General features: G+C 38.5%; 1 protein-coding gene across 17 annotated transcripts in view; it reads left to right on the forward strand.

Annotated features, from left to right (window-relative positions):
• The window catches only part of lrrfip2 (leucine rich repeat (in FLII) interacting protein 2), a 98,663-nt gene that overhangs the window by 28,333 nt on the left and 52,703 nt on the right, over positions 1 to 17,627 (forward strand). For 10 of the 17 annotated variants that reach the window (XM_053620671.1, XM_053620679.1, XM_053620680.1 and 7 more), the window contains 4 exons: positions 4,500 to 4,586; positions 10,728 to 10,784; positions 16,267 to 16,320; positions 16,468 to 16,518. In XM_053620671.1, coding sequence (XP_053476646.1) covers positions 4,500 to 4,586; positions 10,728 to 10,784; positions 16,267 to 16,320; positions 16,468 to 16,518 — 249 coding nt within the window. The remainder of the gene's footprint in view (positions 1 to 4,499; positions 4,587 to 10,727; positions 10,785 to 16,266; positions 16,321 to 16,467; positions 16,519 to 17,627) is intronic. The other 7 variants (XM_053620681.1, XM_053620683.1, XM_053620682.1 and 4 more) reach the window with 2 other exon arrangements.

The following is a 17,627-nucleotide window of genomic DNA, read 5'->3' on the forward strand; positions in this document are numbered from 1 at the left end:
TATATCCCAACCTTTGACAGGTGCCATTGTAACACGATGATCAATGTTATTCACTTCACTTGTCTGTGCTTTTAATTGGTTTATATTGCAAAGGTATTTGATTACAGAATAGGTAAACACACTAATCTTGCAGCTGAGATGAAAACACTCACAGCCTCAAACAGTAGCATTGCATGCAGGTTTGTTTGTCGGAGATGCAAAGAGGAGCCATGAAGCATGTTGACATTTCCCTTCCTCCCAGTGTGGGATCTCCGCAGGTCCAGTCGGGGACATGCTCTTCATTAGTGCAGCTATAAGTGATCAGACAGGGAAATGGAGAAAAAAACAAACCACCAAAAGTATGATACTGTACCTACTAGGGATGTCACGATACCAAAAATCTATTAGTCAGTACTGATACCACCAAAAGTACTCGATACCAAAGTCGATACCACGGTGTGGTATAAAAATTTTTTTTTAAAACTCTCCTGGAGGACATCCTCCGAGAGAGAGCGAGAGAGAGAGTGAGTGAGTCCGACACTGTCTGACAATGAGTGGAGGCTACTGTGGAGGTGCAGCACTCCTAAAGACACACACACCTTATACTCTGAATGCAAGCATTAGTCTAAATTCACTGATATGGTGGCAGGATAAAAAGATTTATTAAAAGCATGAACATTTGAATAATTATTAGTGCCATTAGGCTACATTTTGCTGACAGGACACAGGCTGAATGGCGATGTATGGTGGCCCATTAGGAGGTAGTTTATAACACTGCAATGCGATAACGTCGTTAACAAATAACTGGCTATCGCTAACATTACATGGGAGCATAACGTTAGCTGGTTTCACGGCAACAATGCCAGCTGCCTCAAACAAACATGATATAGGGCCCGTCTTTCAGGTGCTCCACCAAATTCCAGGTGTTTCCTCGCTTTTTTTTAAATGAACGATAGCATCGGTTGCACACCGGCTTCAGAGCATCAATTATATGTTTGTTGTCATCCGCCTCGAATGCGAAGTATTTCCATATTCCATACCACATTTCCTCTCAACGAGTCGTGGCGGAGCTTAACTTCTGTAGTTTTTCCTGTGTGCTTGTAGGCATTCTTCTTCACCACTTGTGGACCGACTAAAACACTTGCTCGTATTTGCTGCCCCCATCAGGTCCGGAAGAATTGCAACCTTGGTACCGTCATAACAAACGGTACCTACGCTACTCCAGAAAAACAAGTACCGTCACGTTTTAAGAATGTTGGTACCGACTTGGTACCGAAGTATCGGTTCTCGTGACATCCCTAATACCTACAGTGAACTGCAAATCACATTACATCCCAGGACATAGCATAAGGGTCTTGACAGCTTGTGGAAAGAAGCTGTTCCAGAATCTGGTGGACTTGGTCTGGCCATTTTGGTGTCTTCTGCCAGATGGCAGAGCGATGAGTTTCTGTGAGGGATGGGAGCGGACAACCACTATACTGGTGGCTTTAATGAGGCAGCATTTATTATGTATGTCTTGAATTGGAGGCAAAGAGACCCCCATTATGTCCTCCACTGTGTGCACTATCCACAGGAGAGTCTGTATGCTGCGCATCTAATGTGGTGTCATCTGCAAACTTAATCATATGGTACTGAGCATGCAGCCCTGGGATGTGCCGGTGATAAGTGTGATGCTGCTTCAGGTGTTGCATCTCCGAACAGTCTGTGGTCGTTGAGTCAAGAACTCAATCCAATTTGAGTCAAGAATACAAGCCAGGAGCCAGATACAGATGGAGGGATTAAACCCCAGCAGGTTGAGTTTTGTGACCAGTTTCTGTGGGATTATTGTATTGAAAGCTGAGCTGAACTGAATGAAAAGCTTTCTAACAAGTCTTCCCTTCTTGTTAAGATGGGACCAGGCTAAAATAAGAATAAGAAGACATTGTTTTGCACAGCACTACAATGACAACGAGATTATAATGGAATTCCCTGAGTTATTCAGAAAACAACATAAAGCAACAATATAAAAAAATACATAAATATAAAATAGTAAATTAAACAATTGTAAATTGATTAAAGTGGCACAGTGAGACAATAAGACCGTGGGACAGACAGTAAGACAGGATGTAGAAAGTTACATGTGCAAATGCGTTTGTGTGTATTAGGGCTGCACAATAAATTGAATATCGATCGCGATTACGATTTTGACTGCCCACAATTACATGAACATGATCGACTGCGATATTGACGTTTAAAGTTCATCCTCCGCTCATAGAAAACTCTGCTACAGATCAAATCAAGTTCTTCCTAAACTTACAGCCAATCACCATAGAGTAGAGCAGGGATGACGTCATTTTTTAATGCCAAAACCCAGAAACGGAGTTAGTATTTTACCGCTCGAGCTGACAGATTTGCTGCGAGCTCCAGTGCTTGCGCGAGGGGAAATCATGACACTAACATGTTGCTAAATGGCACTACAGAGATTGTCGGGGACATTAAACGTCATCACACAGAACAGGAAAAAACTTTGCAGATAAACTCAGGGCTCTACAGTGTTACCATTTCACTCACATTTGCGACTGAAAAGTACTTTGTGCAACTGTTAATGAATATTTATTCGCACCGGTGCGAGTGACCTGTTCGGAGTTGTATAATACAATTGGAATAAAAATACAGGAAGTCCAAAATGCATCTACCCTGAGCAGCAGTTACTTTCACACTGCTTTTCATCTCCTCAGTCAACCGAACAAGTGTGTAAATACTGCAGAGAAGCCATTATGATGACAAGTAACTCTGTACATCATCTGCTTCAACTTCCTGATCTCACAAACCGCCATCTTTTATTGATCCCGCAAAATGACCTGAACCCGTGACTGTGACCTGCTCGTGTAGACACAGCGGCGTCAGGGGGAGTAAATTAATAATAATGCTAAAGCTACTAGGTGAGGTTTAATTCAAACTTATTTATTAAATAATTCCTCACCAATCATAATGAAGAGTAGCAACTGTTCAGAAGGAGTACGCTGCTGTTCTCCTTCACTAACTCTAATAGACAGAGTTCCAGATATCACCAGAAAAGTCTACTTCAGTTTCCATGTTTTGATTTAATCCCACCAAAAACACAATATTATTAGCAGACATGGCAACACTGTACTGGGGAACCGATCTAAAAGGAACAACTGATAAACAAACAAAAATAGAACTACTAAAATGTAAAGACAGAAAATGTGCTTAATTATAAATAAATCATTTAATATAAAAAATAGATATTATAATAACTTCATAAAATATAAATAAAAATAGAAATGAAATGTTTAATTACAATGGGTTGCATTTAATATCAATTTGACATTAAGCTTAGTTTGCTATTTCCTTAGAAAGCTATTAGCCTTTTTCCTAATATGGAGCATGTTTGTGTTAGTCTACTTTTAATTAGGACTCTTTTTTTTTAAAGATATTGTTTAAGATATTTAAAAATAAATATTTCATGCTTGTTTACTTATCAATTAACCAACAGTATTTCTGATTGCTATTATTTTAATTCAATTAACAGTGACCATGAGCAGAGAGCTTACATTTAATTGTTTGACAGACCTCCTGATTAAAGCTTAAACAAAAAAAAGATTGGTATCTGTGTATGATATATATATATATATATATATATATATATATATATATATATATATATATATATATATATATATATCTCATGTATTTATTTATTTCTCACACCAAATTGTTGAGGCCCCCTGGTCGGCCCCCACTTTGAAAACCACTGGTTTAGGTGATGTGTATTGTTTTATACTTGGGCTGGAGAGTAAATCGGGCTGGGGTCTCTTGGAGTTTGGAGTGGGGTTACCTTTACTTTTTTTGATGTCGTCTGGTTTGTGCCTGTTCATGGTGCAGCAGAATCTGTTGCTGTGAGCGTTGATATATTCCTCAAGGTGATCCATGTTGTATAATGTTATGGTCCATTTTTGGACCGGTATGACCGTATACCGTAGTAAGCCTAATGTTGGCTTGACAGAGCCAACATTCTGTTTAACACAACAGGCTCTGTTAAACCAATATCAAAGTTCGTACGTGATCTTTAGACGTCTAGTTCTATACGGCGTCACTGTGCTCTACTGTATATGTGACCAATAAAGACTCATTATCATTAACATATCAAAGTATGCTTTTTGATGTACTTTTGAGTGACAAGTACACAAAATGTGTAATGGTAATCAGAGTAAATGTCACTGGACATTGTGACAGTAGGCATTATTAAATTGTTATATCATACATATCTAGATTGAGAGTCAAGGAATGATCAAATGTAAATTTACATTTATTCATTTAGCAGACGCTTTTATCCAAAGCGACTTACAAATGAGAAAATACAAGCAAAATTTGAAAGCATTCACTTGGTGGTCTAACCACAGAAAATCTAACCACACTGATATTTTTAGAAATATCAGTGCTCGTAGTCCATGTAATATAAATGTAATTTGGGTCAAAAGTTTGCTTATTATGACATTTTGGTTTCTTCGGTTCTGTAGGCAGAGGCCAGACTTGCAGCAAAGCGAGCTGCCAGGGCAGAAGCACGAGACATCAGAATGAGAGAACTGGAGCGGCAACAGAAAGAGGTAATTAATTTATTTTCTGCCATTAGATTGGTGTGGTAAAAATGGTAACGTTTATAGAAAAAAAGAGAGCACATTCCAATTGTAAATTTTTCTGACATGCCCAAATATACTCATGACAGAGGTACAAAAACTTTATGCACATGATGGTAAAATATTCACATAAGTCTGCCATTTCTAATTGTTTATATGATGTTTTCTTGACTTTTTTACATTCTGCTATGGTATAAAATGTGTGTGTGTGTGTGTGTGTGTGTGTGTGTGTGTATATGTATATGTGTGTATATATATATATATATATATATATATATATATATATATATATATATATATATATATACAGTATCTCACAAAAGTGAGTACACCCCTCAAATTTTTGTAAATATTTGATTATATCTTTTCATGTGACAACACTGAAGAAATGACACTTTACACTTTGCTACAATGTAAAGTAGTGAGTGTACAGCTTGTGTAACAGTGTAAATTTGCTGTCCCCTCAAAATAACTCAACACACAGCCATTAATGTCTAAACCACTGGCAACAAAAGTGAATACGCCCCTAAGTGAAAATGTCCATATTGGGCCCAATTAGCCGTTTTCCCTCCCTGGTGTCATGTGACTTGTTAGTGTTACAAGGTCTCAGGTGTAAATAGGGAGCAGGTGTGTTAAATTTGGTGTCATTGCTCTCACACTCCCTCATACTGGTCACTGGAAGTTCAACATGGCACCTCATGGCAAAGAACTCTCTGAGGATCTGAAAAAAAGAATTGTTGCTCTACATAAAGATGGCCTAGGCTATAAGAAGATTGCCAAGACCCTGACACTGAGTTGCAGCACGGTGGCCAAGACCATACAGCGGTTTAACAGGACAGGTTCCACTCAGAACAGGCCTCGCCATGGTCGACCAAAGAAGTTTCCGCACATTTCCATTTCCGGTGACAGGGTACGCTGGTGTGTTTTGCTGCTGCTCCTGTTACCGTTTGGTTTGTTTTCATTTGTTATTTTAAGCCATATTTATTTATTTTTTAAATAACTGCGAGTTTTTTAAGTTACATTGTCTTTAGTGCCGTTACGATTGCGATGTGGTGGTGCCATTTTATATATTTTGGACTGTAGTTTTTTATTTCTGTGCTTCACCTGGAATAACCTGCAGCGTGTAACTTTGAATCAACGCCTCGGCTCAGCTGCGTGTGTGGATTGTGTGTGAGGATTGTACGACTTTGTGCTTCGGAGTTTCACTCGCTCTGGCCTTGCGAGTGTGCACTCACCGACCATGGCGCTAAGGTACACTACACTCCGGCTATTGAATCTAAAACAGAACTGTTATTGCCTAGCCAAAGACTCTTACAATCTCTGTCAAGATGCTGGTCTGCTACGTCCTAAGCGATATATCCATCGGGGCTTGAGGCGCAGTCTTGCTGTCTCGTCCTCTCCTAACATCTTTGTCCCTATCTGTTGCCGTAAGACCAACAAAATGTTCCATACTGGTCTTGATCACAGCAATTTAATATCGGTTCCCCGCGTGGAGATTAAACCACCGTCGTCTCCGCTTCAGAGCCAAGCTTATGCCGCATTATTCAATGCGCGGTCTGTGAATAACAAAGCGCTGCTTTTGTCGGATTTTCTTACAGATAAAAAGCTGGACTTGTTGTTTTTAACTGAAAACTGGCATAAAGAAAATGATGGGCTCCTGTTTAACCAGATCACTCCAGCGGGCTTTGGAGTTTTAGATCTCCCGAGGCTATCTGGCAGAGGCGGAGGCATTATTGTGGTTTATAACCTGAAGTTCAACACAAGCGCTGTGTCCGTTCCCCAGTTTTCATCATTTGAATGCCTGGTCTTGAGTATTTCCGCTCCTGTGTCCACCATCATCACTACAGTCTATAAACCACCTAAGACTAAGACACATGCAGCTTTTATGTCAGAGTTTGCTGACTTCCTATCGGTGTTGAGCATGAAGTTTGACAGAATTGTAATTGTGGGAGACTTCAACATTCATGTGGACTGTAGTGACTCTGTGGCAGCTAAGGAATTTCTGTCGCTAATTGATTGTTTTAACTTCACACAGTTTGTAACTGACCCTACTCATAACAAGGGTCATACGCTGGATCTTGTGATTGCTAATGGCTCATTTGTATCTGAGTTTTCATCTATTGACATTGGACTGTCTGATCATTCAGCTGTCTTTTTTAACCTCGAACTGTATCATTCAAGTGAGCCTATCATCCGAACAGTAACCTTCCGGAAGTGGAAGTCTATCGATCACACAGCTTTCTCCAATTCTGTGGTTTCCATCCTAAGCGATCTGCATTCATCATCACTGGAGGAGAAAGTTCTGCAGCTAAATTCCACTCTTGCTGCTAATCTTGACAATTTTGCTCCTCTAAGGTCACGTAAGATCACATTCACCCGCTCTACTCCCTGGTATAATGACAGTCTGCGCTCTAGAAAGGCTGTATGTCGGAAAATGGAGCGAAAATGGTGCCTTACTGGACTGAATGTCTACTATCAAGCGTGGAAGGATCTTCTGGGGGATTATCGTGCACTACTGGAGACTGAAAGATCCTCTTACTTCTCTCAGGCTATTATAAATAATCAAAATAATCCCAGACACTTGTTCCAAACCATAAACAGACTGCTTCAAGTTAATGCTACTACCACTTTGCCTGTTTCTCAGCAGCTCTGTGATTCTTTTTTTACAGTTTTTTAATTCCAAGATTGTTAATGTTCGTAAAGAAATTCCTGTTAACCCTGACTGTGTCACTTCACTCCTTCGTCCATCTGGGTTCACTGGTGCTTCTTTCACTCACTTCTCACTGCTTAATTCTGAGGCTCTCACAAGGGAGGTATCCAGCATGAAATCTACCACTTGCTTGCTGGATCCAATTCCTACGAATCTATTTAAATCGTGCTTCTCTGTGTGGTGCCCTACTATCCTCAGCATTATAAATGAATCACTGGAGACTGGGGTTGTTCCAGCAGTACTAAAGACTGCTGCTGTTACACCTGTACCAAAGAGAGAAAATGTTTCTGTGGATGATTTTAACAATTTTCGTCCCATCTCAAATCTTCCGTTTTTGGCAAAAATACTTGAGCGTGTTGTTGCCTCTCAACTCTGTACTTATCTTACAACCAATAACCTCTTTGAACCCCTTCAGTCAGGTTTTCGTAAATTTCACAGCACTGAAATGGCGTTGGTCAAAGTCACCAGTGACTTGTTGATGGCCTCTGATTCTGGAGCTACCTCACTTCTTATTCTTCTTGACCTTAGAGCCGCCTTCGATACTGTGGATCATGGTCTTTTACTTACCCGCCTTGAAAGTGTTTTTGGTGTGTCCGGGACAGTTTTAAACTGGTTTAAATCCTATTTTACTGACTGTTCCCAGTTTATTTCTATGTGTGGCTTTACGTCTGACACTTGCTCGGTGCTCACTGGTGTTCCTCAGGGTTCAGTTCTAGGCCCTCTACTCTTCAATATTTATCTATCTCCACTTGGGCATCTGCTGTGATTGCTTGGCCTCCATTATCACTTTTATGCTGATGATACCCAAATCTACATTCACTCTAAATCTGGTGAAAACATTGATGCTTGTTATCTTTCTGACTGTGTTTTTGAGATAAAAACATGGATGAACAATAACTTTCTGTGCCTGAACAGCGGGAAAACTGAGGTTATGCTTATAGGTTCCCGTCATCAAATTCGGAAAGCGGCTCCACTGTCTCTGTTTGTTGATGGCTCTGTTTTAGAGACCCAAAGTAAGATGAGGAACCTTGGTGTAATTTTTGACCCCAGCCTCACTTTTGATTTTTTTGTTCAGGGCACTGTGAAGGCATCCTTTTTTCATCTCAGAAATATAGCCAGATTACGCCCAATGCTAAACTTATCTGTCGCTGAAAAGTTGATTAATTGATTTGTTGTCACACGGCTGGATTACTGTAATGCCGTTTTAGCCGGAGTTTCTAAAACCGCAATAAACAAACTGCAATATGTTCAGAACTCTGCCGCCCGGATCCTGATGGGAACCAGGAAATGTGACCATATTACTCCTGTTTTGAAGTCCTTACGCTGGCTCCCGGTCAGGTTCCGTGTCGATTTCAAGATCATGATGTTGACATACAAGGCATTACATGGATTGGCTCCGCAATACTTATCTGGTTTATTAATCCCTTACACCCCAAATCGCAGACTGCACTCCTCACAGTGTAATCTGTTAACTGTTCCACAAACACACCTAAAATCTATGGGTGACAGGGCTTTTTCTGTCTATGCTCCTTCACTTTGGAACGCTCTTCCTCCTGAACTCAGGGAAGCCCAGACTTTTGGCATTTTTAAAGCTCTTCTCAAGACACACTTTTTTAAACTTGTATTCGACTGCTGATGTCTTTTTAGATTGTTTTATAATTATTTTTATTATTAATGTTGTTGTTTTTGTACTTATTAACTTTTATTTGTTTTATTTTTCTGTGGACTGTGATTTTATGTACAGCGCTTTGAGAAGCTGCTTTAAAGGCGCTTTATAAAATAAAGTTTATTATTAAGTTGGGTGCACGTGCTCAGCGTCATCTCCAGAGGTTGTCTGTGGGAAATAGACATATGAGTGCTGCCAGCATTGCTGCAGAGGTTGAAAGGGTGGGGGGTCAGCCTGTCAGTGCTCAGACCATACGCCGCACACTGCATCAAATTGGTCTGCATGGATGTCGTCCCAGAAGGAAGCCTCTTCTAAAGATGATGCACAAGAAAGCCCGCAAACAGTTTGCTAAAGACAAGCAGACTAAGGACATGGATTACTGAACCATGTCCTGTGGTCTGATGAGACCAAGATAAACTTATTTGGTTCAGATGGTGTCAAGCGTGTGTGGTGGCAACCAGTTGAGGAGTACAAAGACAAGTATGTCTTGCCTACAGTTAAGCATGGTGGTGGGAGTGTCATGGTCTGGGGCTGCATGAGTGCTGCTGGCACTGGGGAGCTACAGTTCATTGAGGGAACCATGAATGCCAACATGTACTGTGACATACTGAAGCAGAGCATGCTCAGTATGCAGTATTCCAGCATGATAATGACCCCAAACACACCTCCAAGATGACCACTGCCTTGCTGAAGAAGCTGAGGGTGAAGGTGATGGACTGGCCAAGCATGTCTCCAGACCTAAACCCTATTGAGCATCTGTGGGGCATCCTCAAACGGAAGGTGGAGGAGCACAAAGTCTCTAACATCCACCAACTCCGTGATGTCGTCATGGAGGAGTGGAAGAGGACTCCAGTGGCAACCTGTGAAGCTCTGGTGAACTCCATGCCCAAGAGGGTTAAGGCAGTGCTGGAAAATAATGGTAGCCACACAAAATATTGACATTTTGGGCCCAATTTGGACATTTTCACTTACGGGTGTACTCACTTTTGTTGCCAGCAGTTTAGACATTAATGGCTGTGTGTTGAGTTATTTTGAGGGGGCAGCAAATTTACACTGTTACACAAGCTGTACACTCACTACACTACATTGCAGCAAAGTGTCATTTCTTCAGTGTTGTCACATGAAAAGATATAATCAAATATTTACAAAAATGTGAGGGAAGTACTCACTTTTGTGAGATACTGTATATTCTTTTCTTCAAGATTATGACATCAGCTTTTGTTTTATTTGGGTATGTGATCAAGTTCACTGTGGTGTTTTATGATATAAACTATGAAAAATGTATTACTTACATGCAAGGATTTTTCTCCAAATAACCATGATTGCTGAGTGGAAGAGCAAAAAGAGTTTTACTAAAAGTGTTTTGAAAAAGCCATTGGTCAGTGGTGTTCTTTCGAAAGGGTGAGTCTGACTGCGAGTGGAGTCTCATCTTTATCTATATAAATTTTTTGGTGGGGGTTTTGCATTTGTGTTCTTGCATTATGTTGTGATGGATTAAACTAAATAGTTATAGTTAATTGAACCACTGTAGTTTTTTAGACATGCATCTGACTGTACCTGCTTAAATATGATTTAGTTTAATATTAGATCATCATACTTAATATCTTTCTTTACATTGTGTATAATAAAACCTGAAATGACTTTCATTTCTTTTTCCCTTTCATATAATCACAAGCCACATTTGTCCCAATGAGCTGCAGAAAGGTTTTTTTTTTTCTTTTTTTTTTCGTTACAGTTGTCTTACCGCCACTCATCCTCTAGTAAAAAGTGGGGGCAAATCCAGCAGTGGATGGTATGACATTAGTTTTGGAATGCATGGGTTTGTTCACTAACTGGAAACATTATTTGAGTCTCTAACAAATATGGTATATGTGAGAATAGGAAAAACCACTACCATTAATGGTATGAAGAGCTTGAGTACACTTTGTCAGCAAGTATACTTGCATGTAGTTTGCTGATTATATTGTGCATCTCAGACACAATTGTATGTTGTTAAAAAACTTTCTACAGTATACTGAATACTCACAAATTTGTTTGGTTTGAGTCCCTTTTTTGAGTAATACATTAAATTAGTTAACTTTTCTGAGGACACATTTTGTTTACAAGCATTAGCTTAATTCCAATGACTGTATATGTGGGTGGGCATCATAACAGGGATTCAAAAGTGAAGCCAAAACGTTTCTGAGGCACTCTAGCAGCTAAGTGCAATACAGTTTTTAACCACGCACATTCCTGTGTTAGTGAATGGGAAAGGAGCCACATTTACATTTTAAGTTACAGCTCCACAAATTTTTTTCGGGAATAGTATTCTGTCATTTATACGTGTTCACTTGACCTTGATATCTCTGTCAGTGATTTTCTTTATGATGAATATGTTTTATAGGAGTTATTTGATGATAAATAGAAGGCTGTGGTTGATGAGGCGATTGACAGTTTGGACATGACCGTTGAGCCTCATGAATGTGCATTCCTACAGACACCTAAAGCTTTTGACAGTTCTGTAGCAAAGCCATGTCTTGTTCTTCTCTTAAAATTAAAATTATTCCAGCAATTTTTTTTAGCAATGTTCAAAATGGCGTCAAACGTACGTTTGCTCAATTAAGCTTAAAAACTTAACAAAATATGCATGAACACAACAAAATGTTCATAGTGTTTTCTATTACTGTGACACTATAAAATGGATGAATGAATTAAAAAACAATGCTTTATTAACACAGACATTTCGGATAACAATCTAGATGGCAATACACGCATAACAGCATTTTCATAACTTAGTGGATGAGAAGACAGACACAGGTATATAAAGTGTGAATAAAACTCTGGTCTTCATGCTATGACTTCCTCACTGCCAGAGATGCTATGCATGAAGAGAAGCATGCAAGTGCCATGAACAAAGCTTTGTGTTTTATTTTAATGTCACACTATGCATAAAGTGAATGCATAAAAAACAGCTCTTTTTTTGGCAGGCTGTATTATGGGCTCTAAAGTCGGCCTATAAAGTCGACGTCTCTCTTTCTTCAGTTCGGATCAAGTTACTCACTCGGATCTTTGAATCTCGTTCAGAAAAATGGATGAATCTTTTTTCAAGTCATTTCGTTCATTTCAGCAGAATACAATAGAAATGTTACATGTTAAATTCCCCAACACATCTAGTACTTAAGTAAACGTTGATCACATTTGGAATAAAAAATAAACTATAGGCTAATGCAGCCAAGGCCGAATAACGAGAAACAAAAATGAATGATTAATAGCTTACCTGGTCTTCAGGCTATGCACTTCACCTCACCTCCCGATCCGAGTTGTTCTTTTTCACGTCACATTTGTCCCGTCTGTTCCCCGGAAACAGAAATGATTAGTTCACCTTTGGAGTCTTCGGGTAAATTTAATAAGAATCACTGTATATGTCATATAGTGAAGTCTATTTTTATTTTACATTTAATTGCTTTATTCAATTTCCATAGTATTTCTAAGTTGAATACTACTGATAGACCTAACTGAGAAAACGTATCATTATCGTGAAATAAGATTCTAGTCATATCACCCACCCATAAACATTAGCATTAGGTGATTCCAGTCTTGAATTTCATGTAAAATGTGAAATGTACTTCTTAATGTACTAAATATCACAAACTCTACTGACAGGGATTTTTTATATTTATTTTAAGAATTAAAATGAAAAAAGAACAAAGCTGTGTTCAGAAATAAGTTTGTTGTGCTTCATAGACAGATTAAAAGCAGTAATAAAGCATGAAGCTTGTTGTTATGACATGCTGCTAAATGTAACTCTACTCTATCTCTCTCTCTCTCTCAGCCTATATAACTGTCGGGGAGAGGCATTAAATAATTGAAATGTCAACTTGAACTGGAGGACACCATATCGTGTGATACATTAACAAAACCAGTTATTTTGTATTTTCATACACTTGTAATATAATAAGAACATATAGCTCTTTGAAACCATTTTTTGATGGGAAATTAGTTGAGGTGCTGATGACAGGAAATAAAAATATGAAATAGCAATGGCAAGATCTAATAGTGGTATTTTTTGTTAGATTTAGGTTTCCATTGTTGTTATGTTCCATTATGTTGGTTTGTGAAGGATAAAATATTAATTTAACAGCTCAGTGTTGATTTTGCAATTGCAATTTCAAATCTTTTTCAATTTAATTACTTTCTGGACTCGACCATTAAGGACTTAAGTCCAACCTGGCCTCTTTTGGACTCGATTGGTTAAGGACTTGGTCTCGACTTGAACTCTTTTGGACTCGGACCCAACACTAGAGTTCCACAAACTGGTTTTGAGTATGGTCATGTTGAATGACCATCTTATGCAGGGTTCGTACAATCTGCTTGAAGTGCTTGATTTTTTTAAATTTTTTATTTAAATACTGGAAAGCCTTAAAAATATATTTTTTTTATCTAGTGGTACTTGAAAAGTGCTTGAATTATCAAAAGTCAATAAACACAAAATCGCAAAATAACTTTTAAAATGTTTATTTTCAAGAGAACACAAATACAATCCTTTCACTCAACATAAGACATCCCACTACAGCCCTTCCACCTTCTCACGATATGTCACTCACTCATTTTGACAGACAGCTCCAGTCAAATTTTCACATTTTCACATACACTTATTTTCTCTCTCACATTCAATGTGAGAGAGAAAATAAGAGAGACATTCTGTCGCTTCTGACTTTCTGTTTGAGTAATCATTTTACATGTAAATACAGCCAAAATCAATGTTGTGTTTAACTTATGTTTATGATGATTTTGTCAGATGACCTCACAGTTATAAAATCAGGATTTTAGCATTGCAGAGCAACAGCTTGGAAACGGCTTGGAAGTGACTGCTGGTTAACATGTAGTCATAATGGGCTGTGTTTCAGTCACTATTTCATACTTGTTTTGTTCAACAGAAAAGATATGTACACTTCCCTCCACTAATATTGGCACCCTTGGTAAATATGAGCAAAGAAGGCTGTGAAAAATTGTAAGCTTTTGATATTTTGTTAAAAAAAATCACAAAAATACTCTGCTCTCATGGATAATTGCCAGCACAACACAGGTTTATCAAAGAAAAATATCTTTTAATATATGCATGTGCAACAATTATTGGCACTCCTATGAATTCATATGAGAGAAATATGTGTATATTTATATTCCTATTGATATTTACCATTTTTTTTAGTACATATGGGTGACTAGGAACAGGAAATGTTCAACCATGACTTCCTGTTTCACAGAGGTATAAATATGAGATAACACATAGGCCAAATTCCCTTAGTCATTCATAATAATGGGTAAGACAAATGAATATAGCTGTGATGTGCGTCAAAAGGGTATTGAGCTTCACAAAATGGGAAGTGGCTATAAGAAAATAGCACAAGCATTGAAACTGCCCATTTCCACCATCAGGGCAATAATTAAGAAGTTCCAGTAAACTGGAAATGTTATGAATCAACCTGGAAGAGGACGTGTGTCTATATTGTCTCAACGCACGGTGAAGAGGATGGTTCAAGTGGTCAAAAAAATCTCCAAGGATCACAGCTAGAGAATTGCAGAAGTTAGTTGCGTCTTGGGGTCAGAAAGTACAACTATAATTCGAAGTCACCTCCATCACCACAATTTGTTTGGAAGGGTTTCAAGAAAAAAGCCTCTACTCTCATCTAAAAACAGACTCGAGCATCTTCAGTTTGCCAGACACTACTGGAACTTCAAATGGGATCGACTTCTATGGTCAGATGAAAACAAAATAGAGCTTTTTGGCAATAAACACCAGAGGTGGTTTTGGTGCACACAGAGAGGAAGCCATATGGAAAAGTACCTCATGCCCATGGTTAAATATGCTGGTGGCTCCTTAATATTTTGGGTCTGTTTTTCTGCCAGAGGACCTGGACATTTTGTTAGGATACATGGCATCATGGATTCTATCAAATCTCAACAGATAATAAATGAAAACCTGACTGCCTCTGCCAGAAAGGATAAAATGGGCCGTGGTTGGATTTTCCAGCAGGACAATGATCCAAAACATACATCAAAATCAACATAAAAATGGTTTACTGACCACAAAATCAAGGTCCTGCCATGGCCATCCCAGTCCCCTGATTTGAAACCCATAGAAAACCTGTGGGGAGAACTGAAGAGGAGAGTCCACCAGTGTGGTCCTCGAAATTTGAAGGGTCTGGACAGATTCTGTATGGAGGAATGGTCTCAGATCCCTTGCCGTGTATTCTCCAACCTCATCAGGCATTATAGGAGAAGACTCATAGCTATTATCTTGGCAAAAGGAGGTAGCACAAAGTATTGACTAAAAGGGTGCCAATAATTGTTGCGCACCTATATTTATCTTTGTGTTTTTTTTGTTTGTTGTCCATGAGAGCAGAGTATTTTTGTGAATTTACCAAGGGTGAATATTAGGGGAGGGGTGTGTGTGTGTGTGTGTGTGTGTGTGTGTGTGTGTGTGTGTGTGTGTGATATATAAAAAGAAGAAATAAAGAATATGTTTCGGTGACATGTCTTTTATAGTCCTTGAAAACAAACAAAAATATAATAATTGCAAAGTCCTTGAAAGTCCTGGAATTACATTTTGAAGCATCTGTACGAACCCTGTATATGAAGTGCTTGTAAGAGGCCCATTGTGTTTTATTTCTTACATAATGACAGAAGTGTCTATTGAATGAAAAAGTTTGCTATTCATTTTTAAAGCTTTGCATGGACTCGCTCCTCAGTACATAGGTGATCTCCTTACCCCGTATACTGCCTCAAGATCTCTTGGATCGTCCATTCAACTACTCCTTTCAGTCCCTTGTTCATGATTTTAAAACCTGCTCCCAGTCTCTGGAATAGTCTCCCTTTGCATATTAGATCTTTCCCCCTTTATTGCTATGTTCAGATCTTCTCTGAATAACCACTTCTATTCGTTATCTTTTAATTCGGTCTGAGGGTGTAGGATTTTTGTTTGTCCATTGGTATTTGGTACTATTAAATGCTTGTTTATAGATCTGTTTTACACTACATGTACAGCACTTTATTTTCAACTTCTGTTGTTTTTAAATGTGCTTTATAAATAAATAAACTAAACTAAGGGAAGTGGAAAATACCAATTAACTGAGTTGTGTGGGTATTTGTTTATTCTGTTACAGCATGTGGTGTTTTGGTAAACTCTGGGAATCTCGAATAGGTTTTGTTCATTGTATTTTTATCATTCAAAGTTAATTTCTCTGTTTTTTCCACTCCTTTCCTTGGTTCCTGATCTGTCCTCTACCCTACTTCAGGCTGACACAGAAAAGGCCTGCCATGGCAATCCATCCAGAAGCCAGAGTCGCAGAGTTTGTATCTCCTGTTTCCTGACTTTTGTATAGTTTTTTCCATTTCCACTGTTTTCTCCTCTGTTATCGGCTGTTTTCTTTTGTTTCCCCTCTGGTATTCATCTTTGTTCTCTAACCTACACCCCAATCCCTCAATTTTTCCCTCAGAAGGGCCTGGAAGATGATGCAGTGTCAGTCCACAGCAGTGGAAGTTACAGGGTTTGTAACAGTTTGTTGAATGTTTTGTCTTTTACTGTGTGCGAAGCATGTTGGGTATCCTTCAACCTCTAAACCTCCCAGCTTTTTATTGTGTTATTCACGTTGAAATCTATAATTCAATTACTACTAGACTTGTGTGATGTTTTTTTTTTTCCTGATCGTGATTTTTCCATTTTAAAATATTACATTGAACTATTTAATTGTCTAAAAATGGTAGCATACAAAATTCCATATTATTATGGAGACATAATGATATTTTCAGCTGTGTATTTGGGAGCTTCATCATGAAAACTCAGCTGGATTTTTAAGTGATGCAGTAATGCACAGTAAACGGTATTTAAAAAATAACAGCACATTTCGATATACAGTGTTATAAGTATTGAACGCGCCAACATTTTTTTTCAGTAAATATATTTCCACCAATTTTTACTCCACATCAGTATTAACTCAAGAACTTTTGTTAAATATATGTGTGTGCAATGTTAGCTTAGCCAAACATGAGCTGATCGATTTTATTTAATGTTAATAAACTTAAAAGATTCTCAGTTTGAGTGAGGGCACCGCATAAGCATCTCCACAGGATATGAGAGCATTGGAGGAATGGGACAAGACTTCCATGAAGTGTCTGTTTTAATATCAACAAATTCATAACACCTGTGTAAATCACTCCAAATTCATATGTTGCTTTGTCATCTCCCATTTGGTTGGGGAGAGAAATACTGCCCTTTGGCATATTTTTGAGTGATAACTCACTATTGTAACCTTTCTTGATTTCTGCCTCCATGGTCAGAGGAGCTGTTCAGAGGGCTCATGAAGAGCTCCAGGGTTGGAGTATGCTAAAATTTCTGCCACTCTGGGATCATTTCTATATCATTTTAAATTTATAATTATGAGTCAGAAGAGTGGGTCAATGGGTGGAATTTATTCCGGTTGGTGTTCTTTCCACAAAGTCAAAAGAAAAATATGAAATACATAGTCTCTTGTAGATGATCACACACAAAACTACAATAATCATAAAGCAGTGCACCTAGACATTAGCCCTTTGCTCTCCAACACTAGCGTACTTTGGAGTACACGCCCTTCTATGCAAAATGTGTAACAGTTGGCAG

Source organism: Ictalurus furcatus, chromosome 3 (genome assembly GCF_023375685.1).
Source record: "Ictalurus furcatus strain D&B chromosome 3, Billie_1.0, whole genome shotgun sequence".
Taxonomy (NCBI): Eukaryota; Metazoa; Chordata; class Actinopteri; order Siluriformes; family Ictaluridae; genus Ictalurus; species Ictalurus furcatus.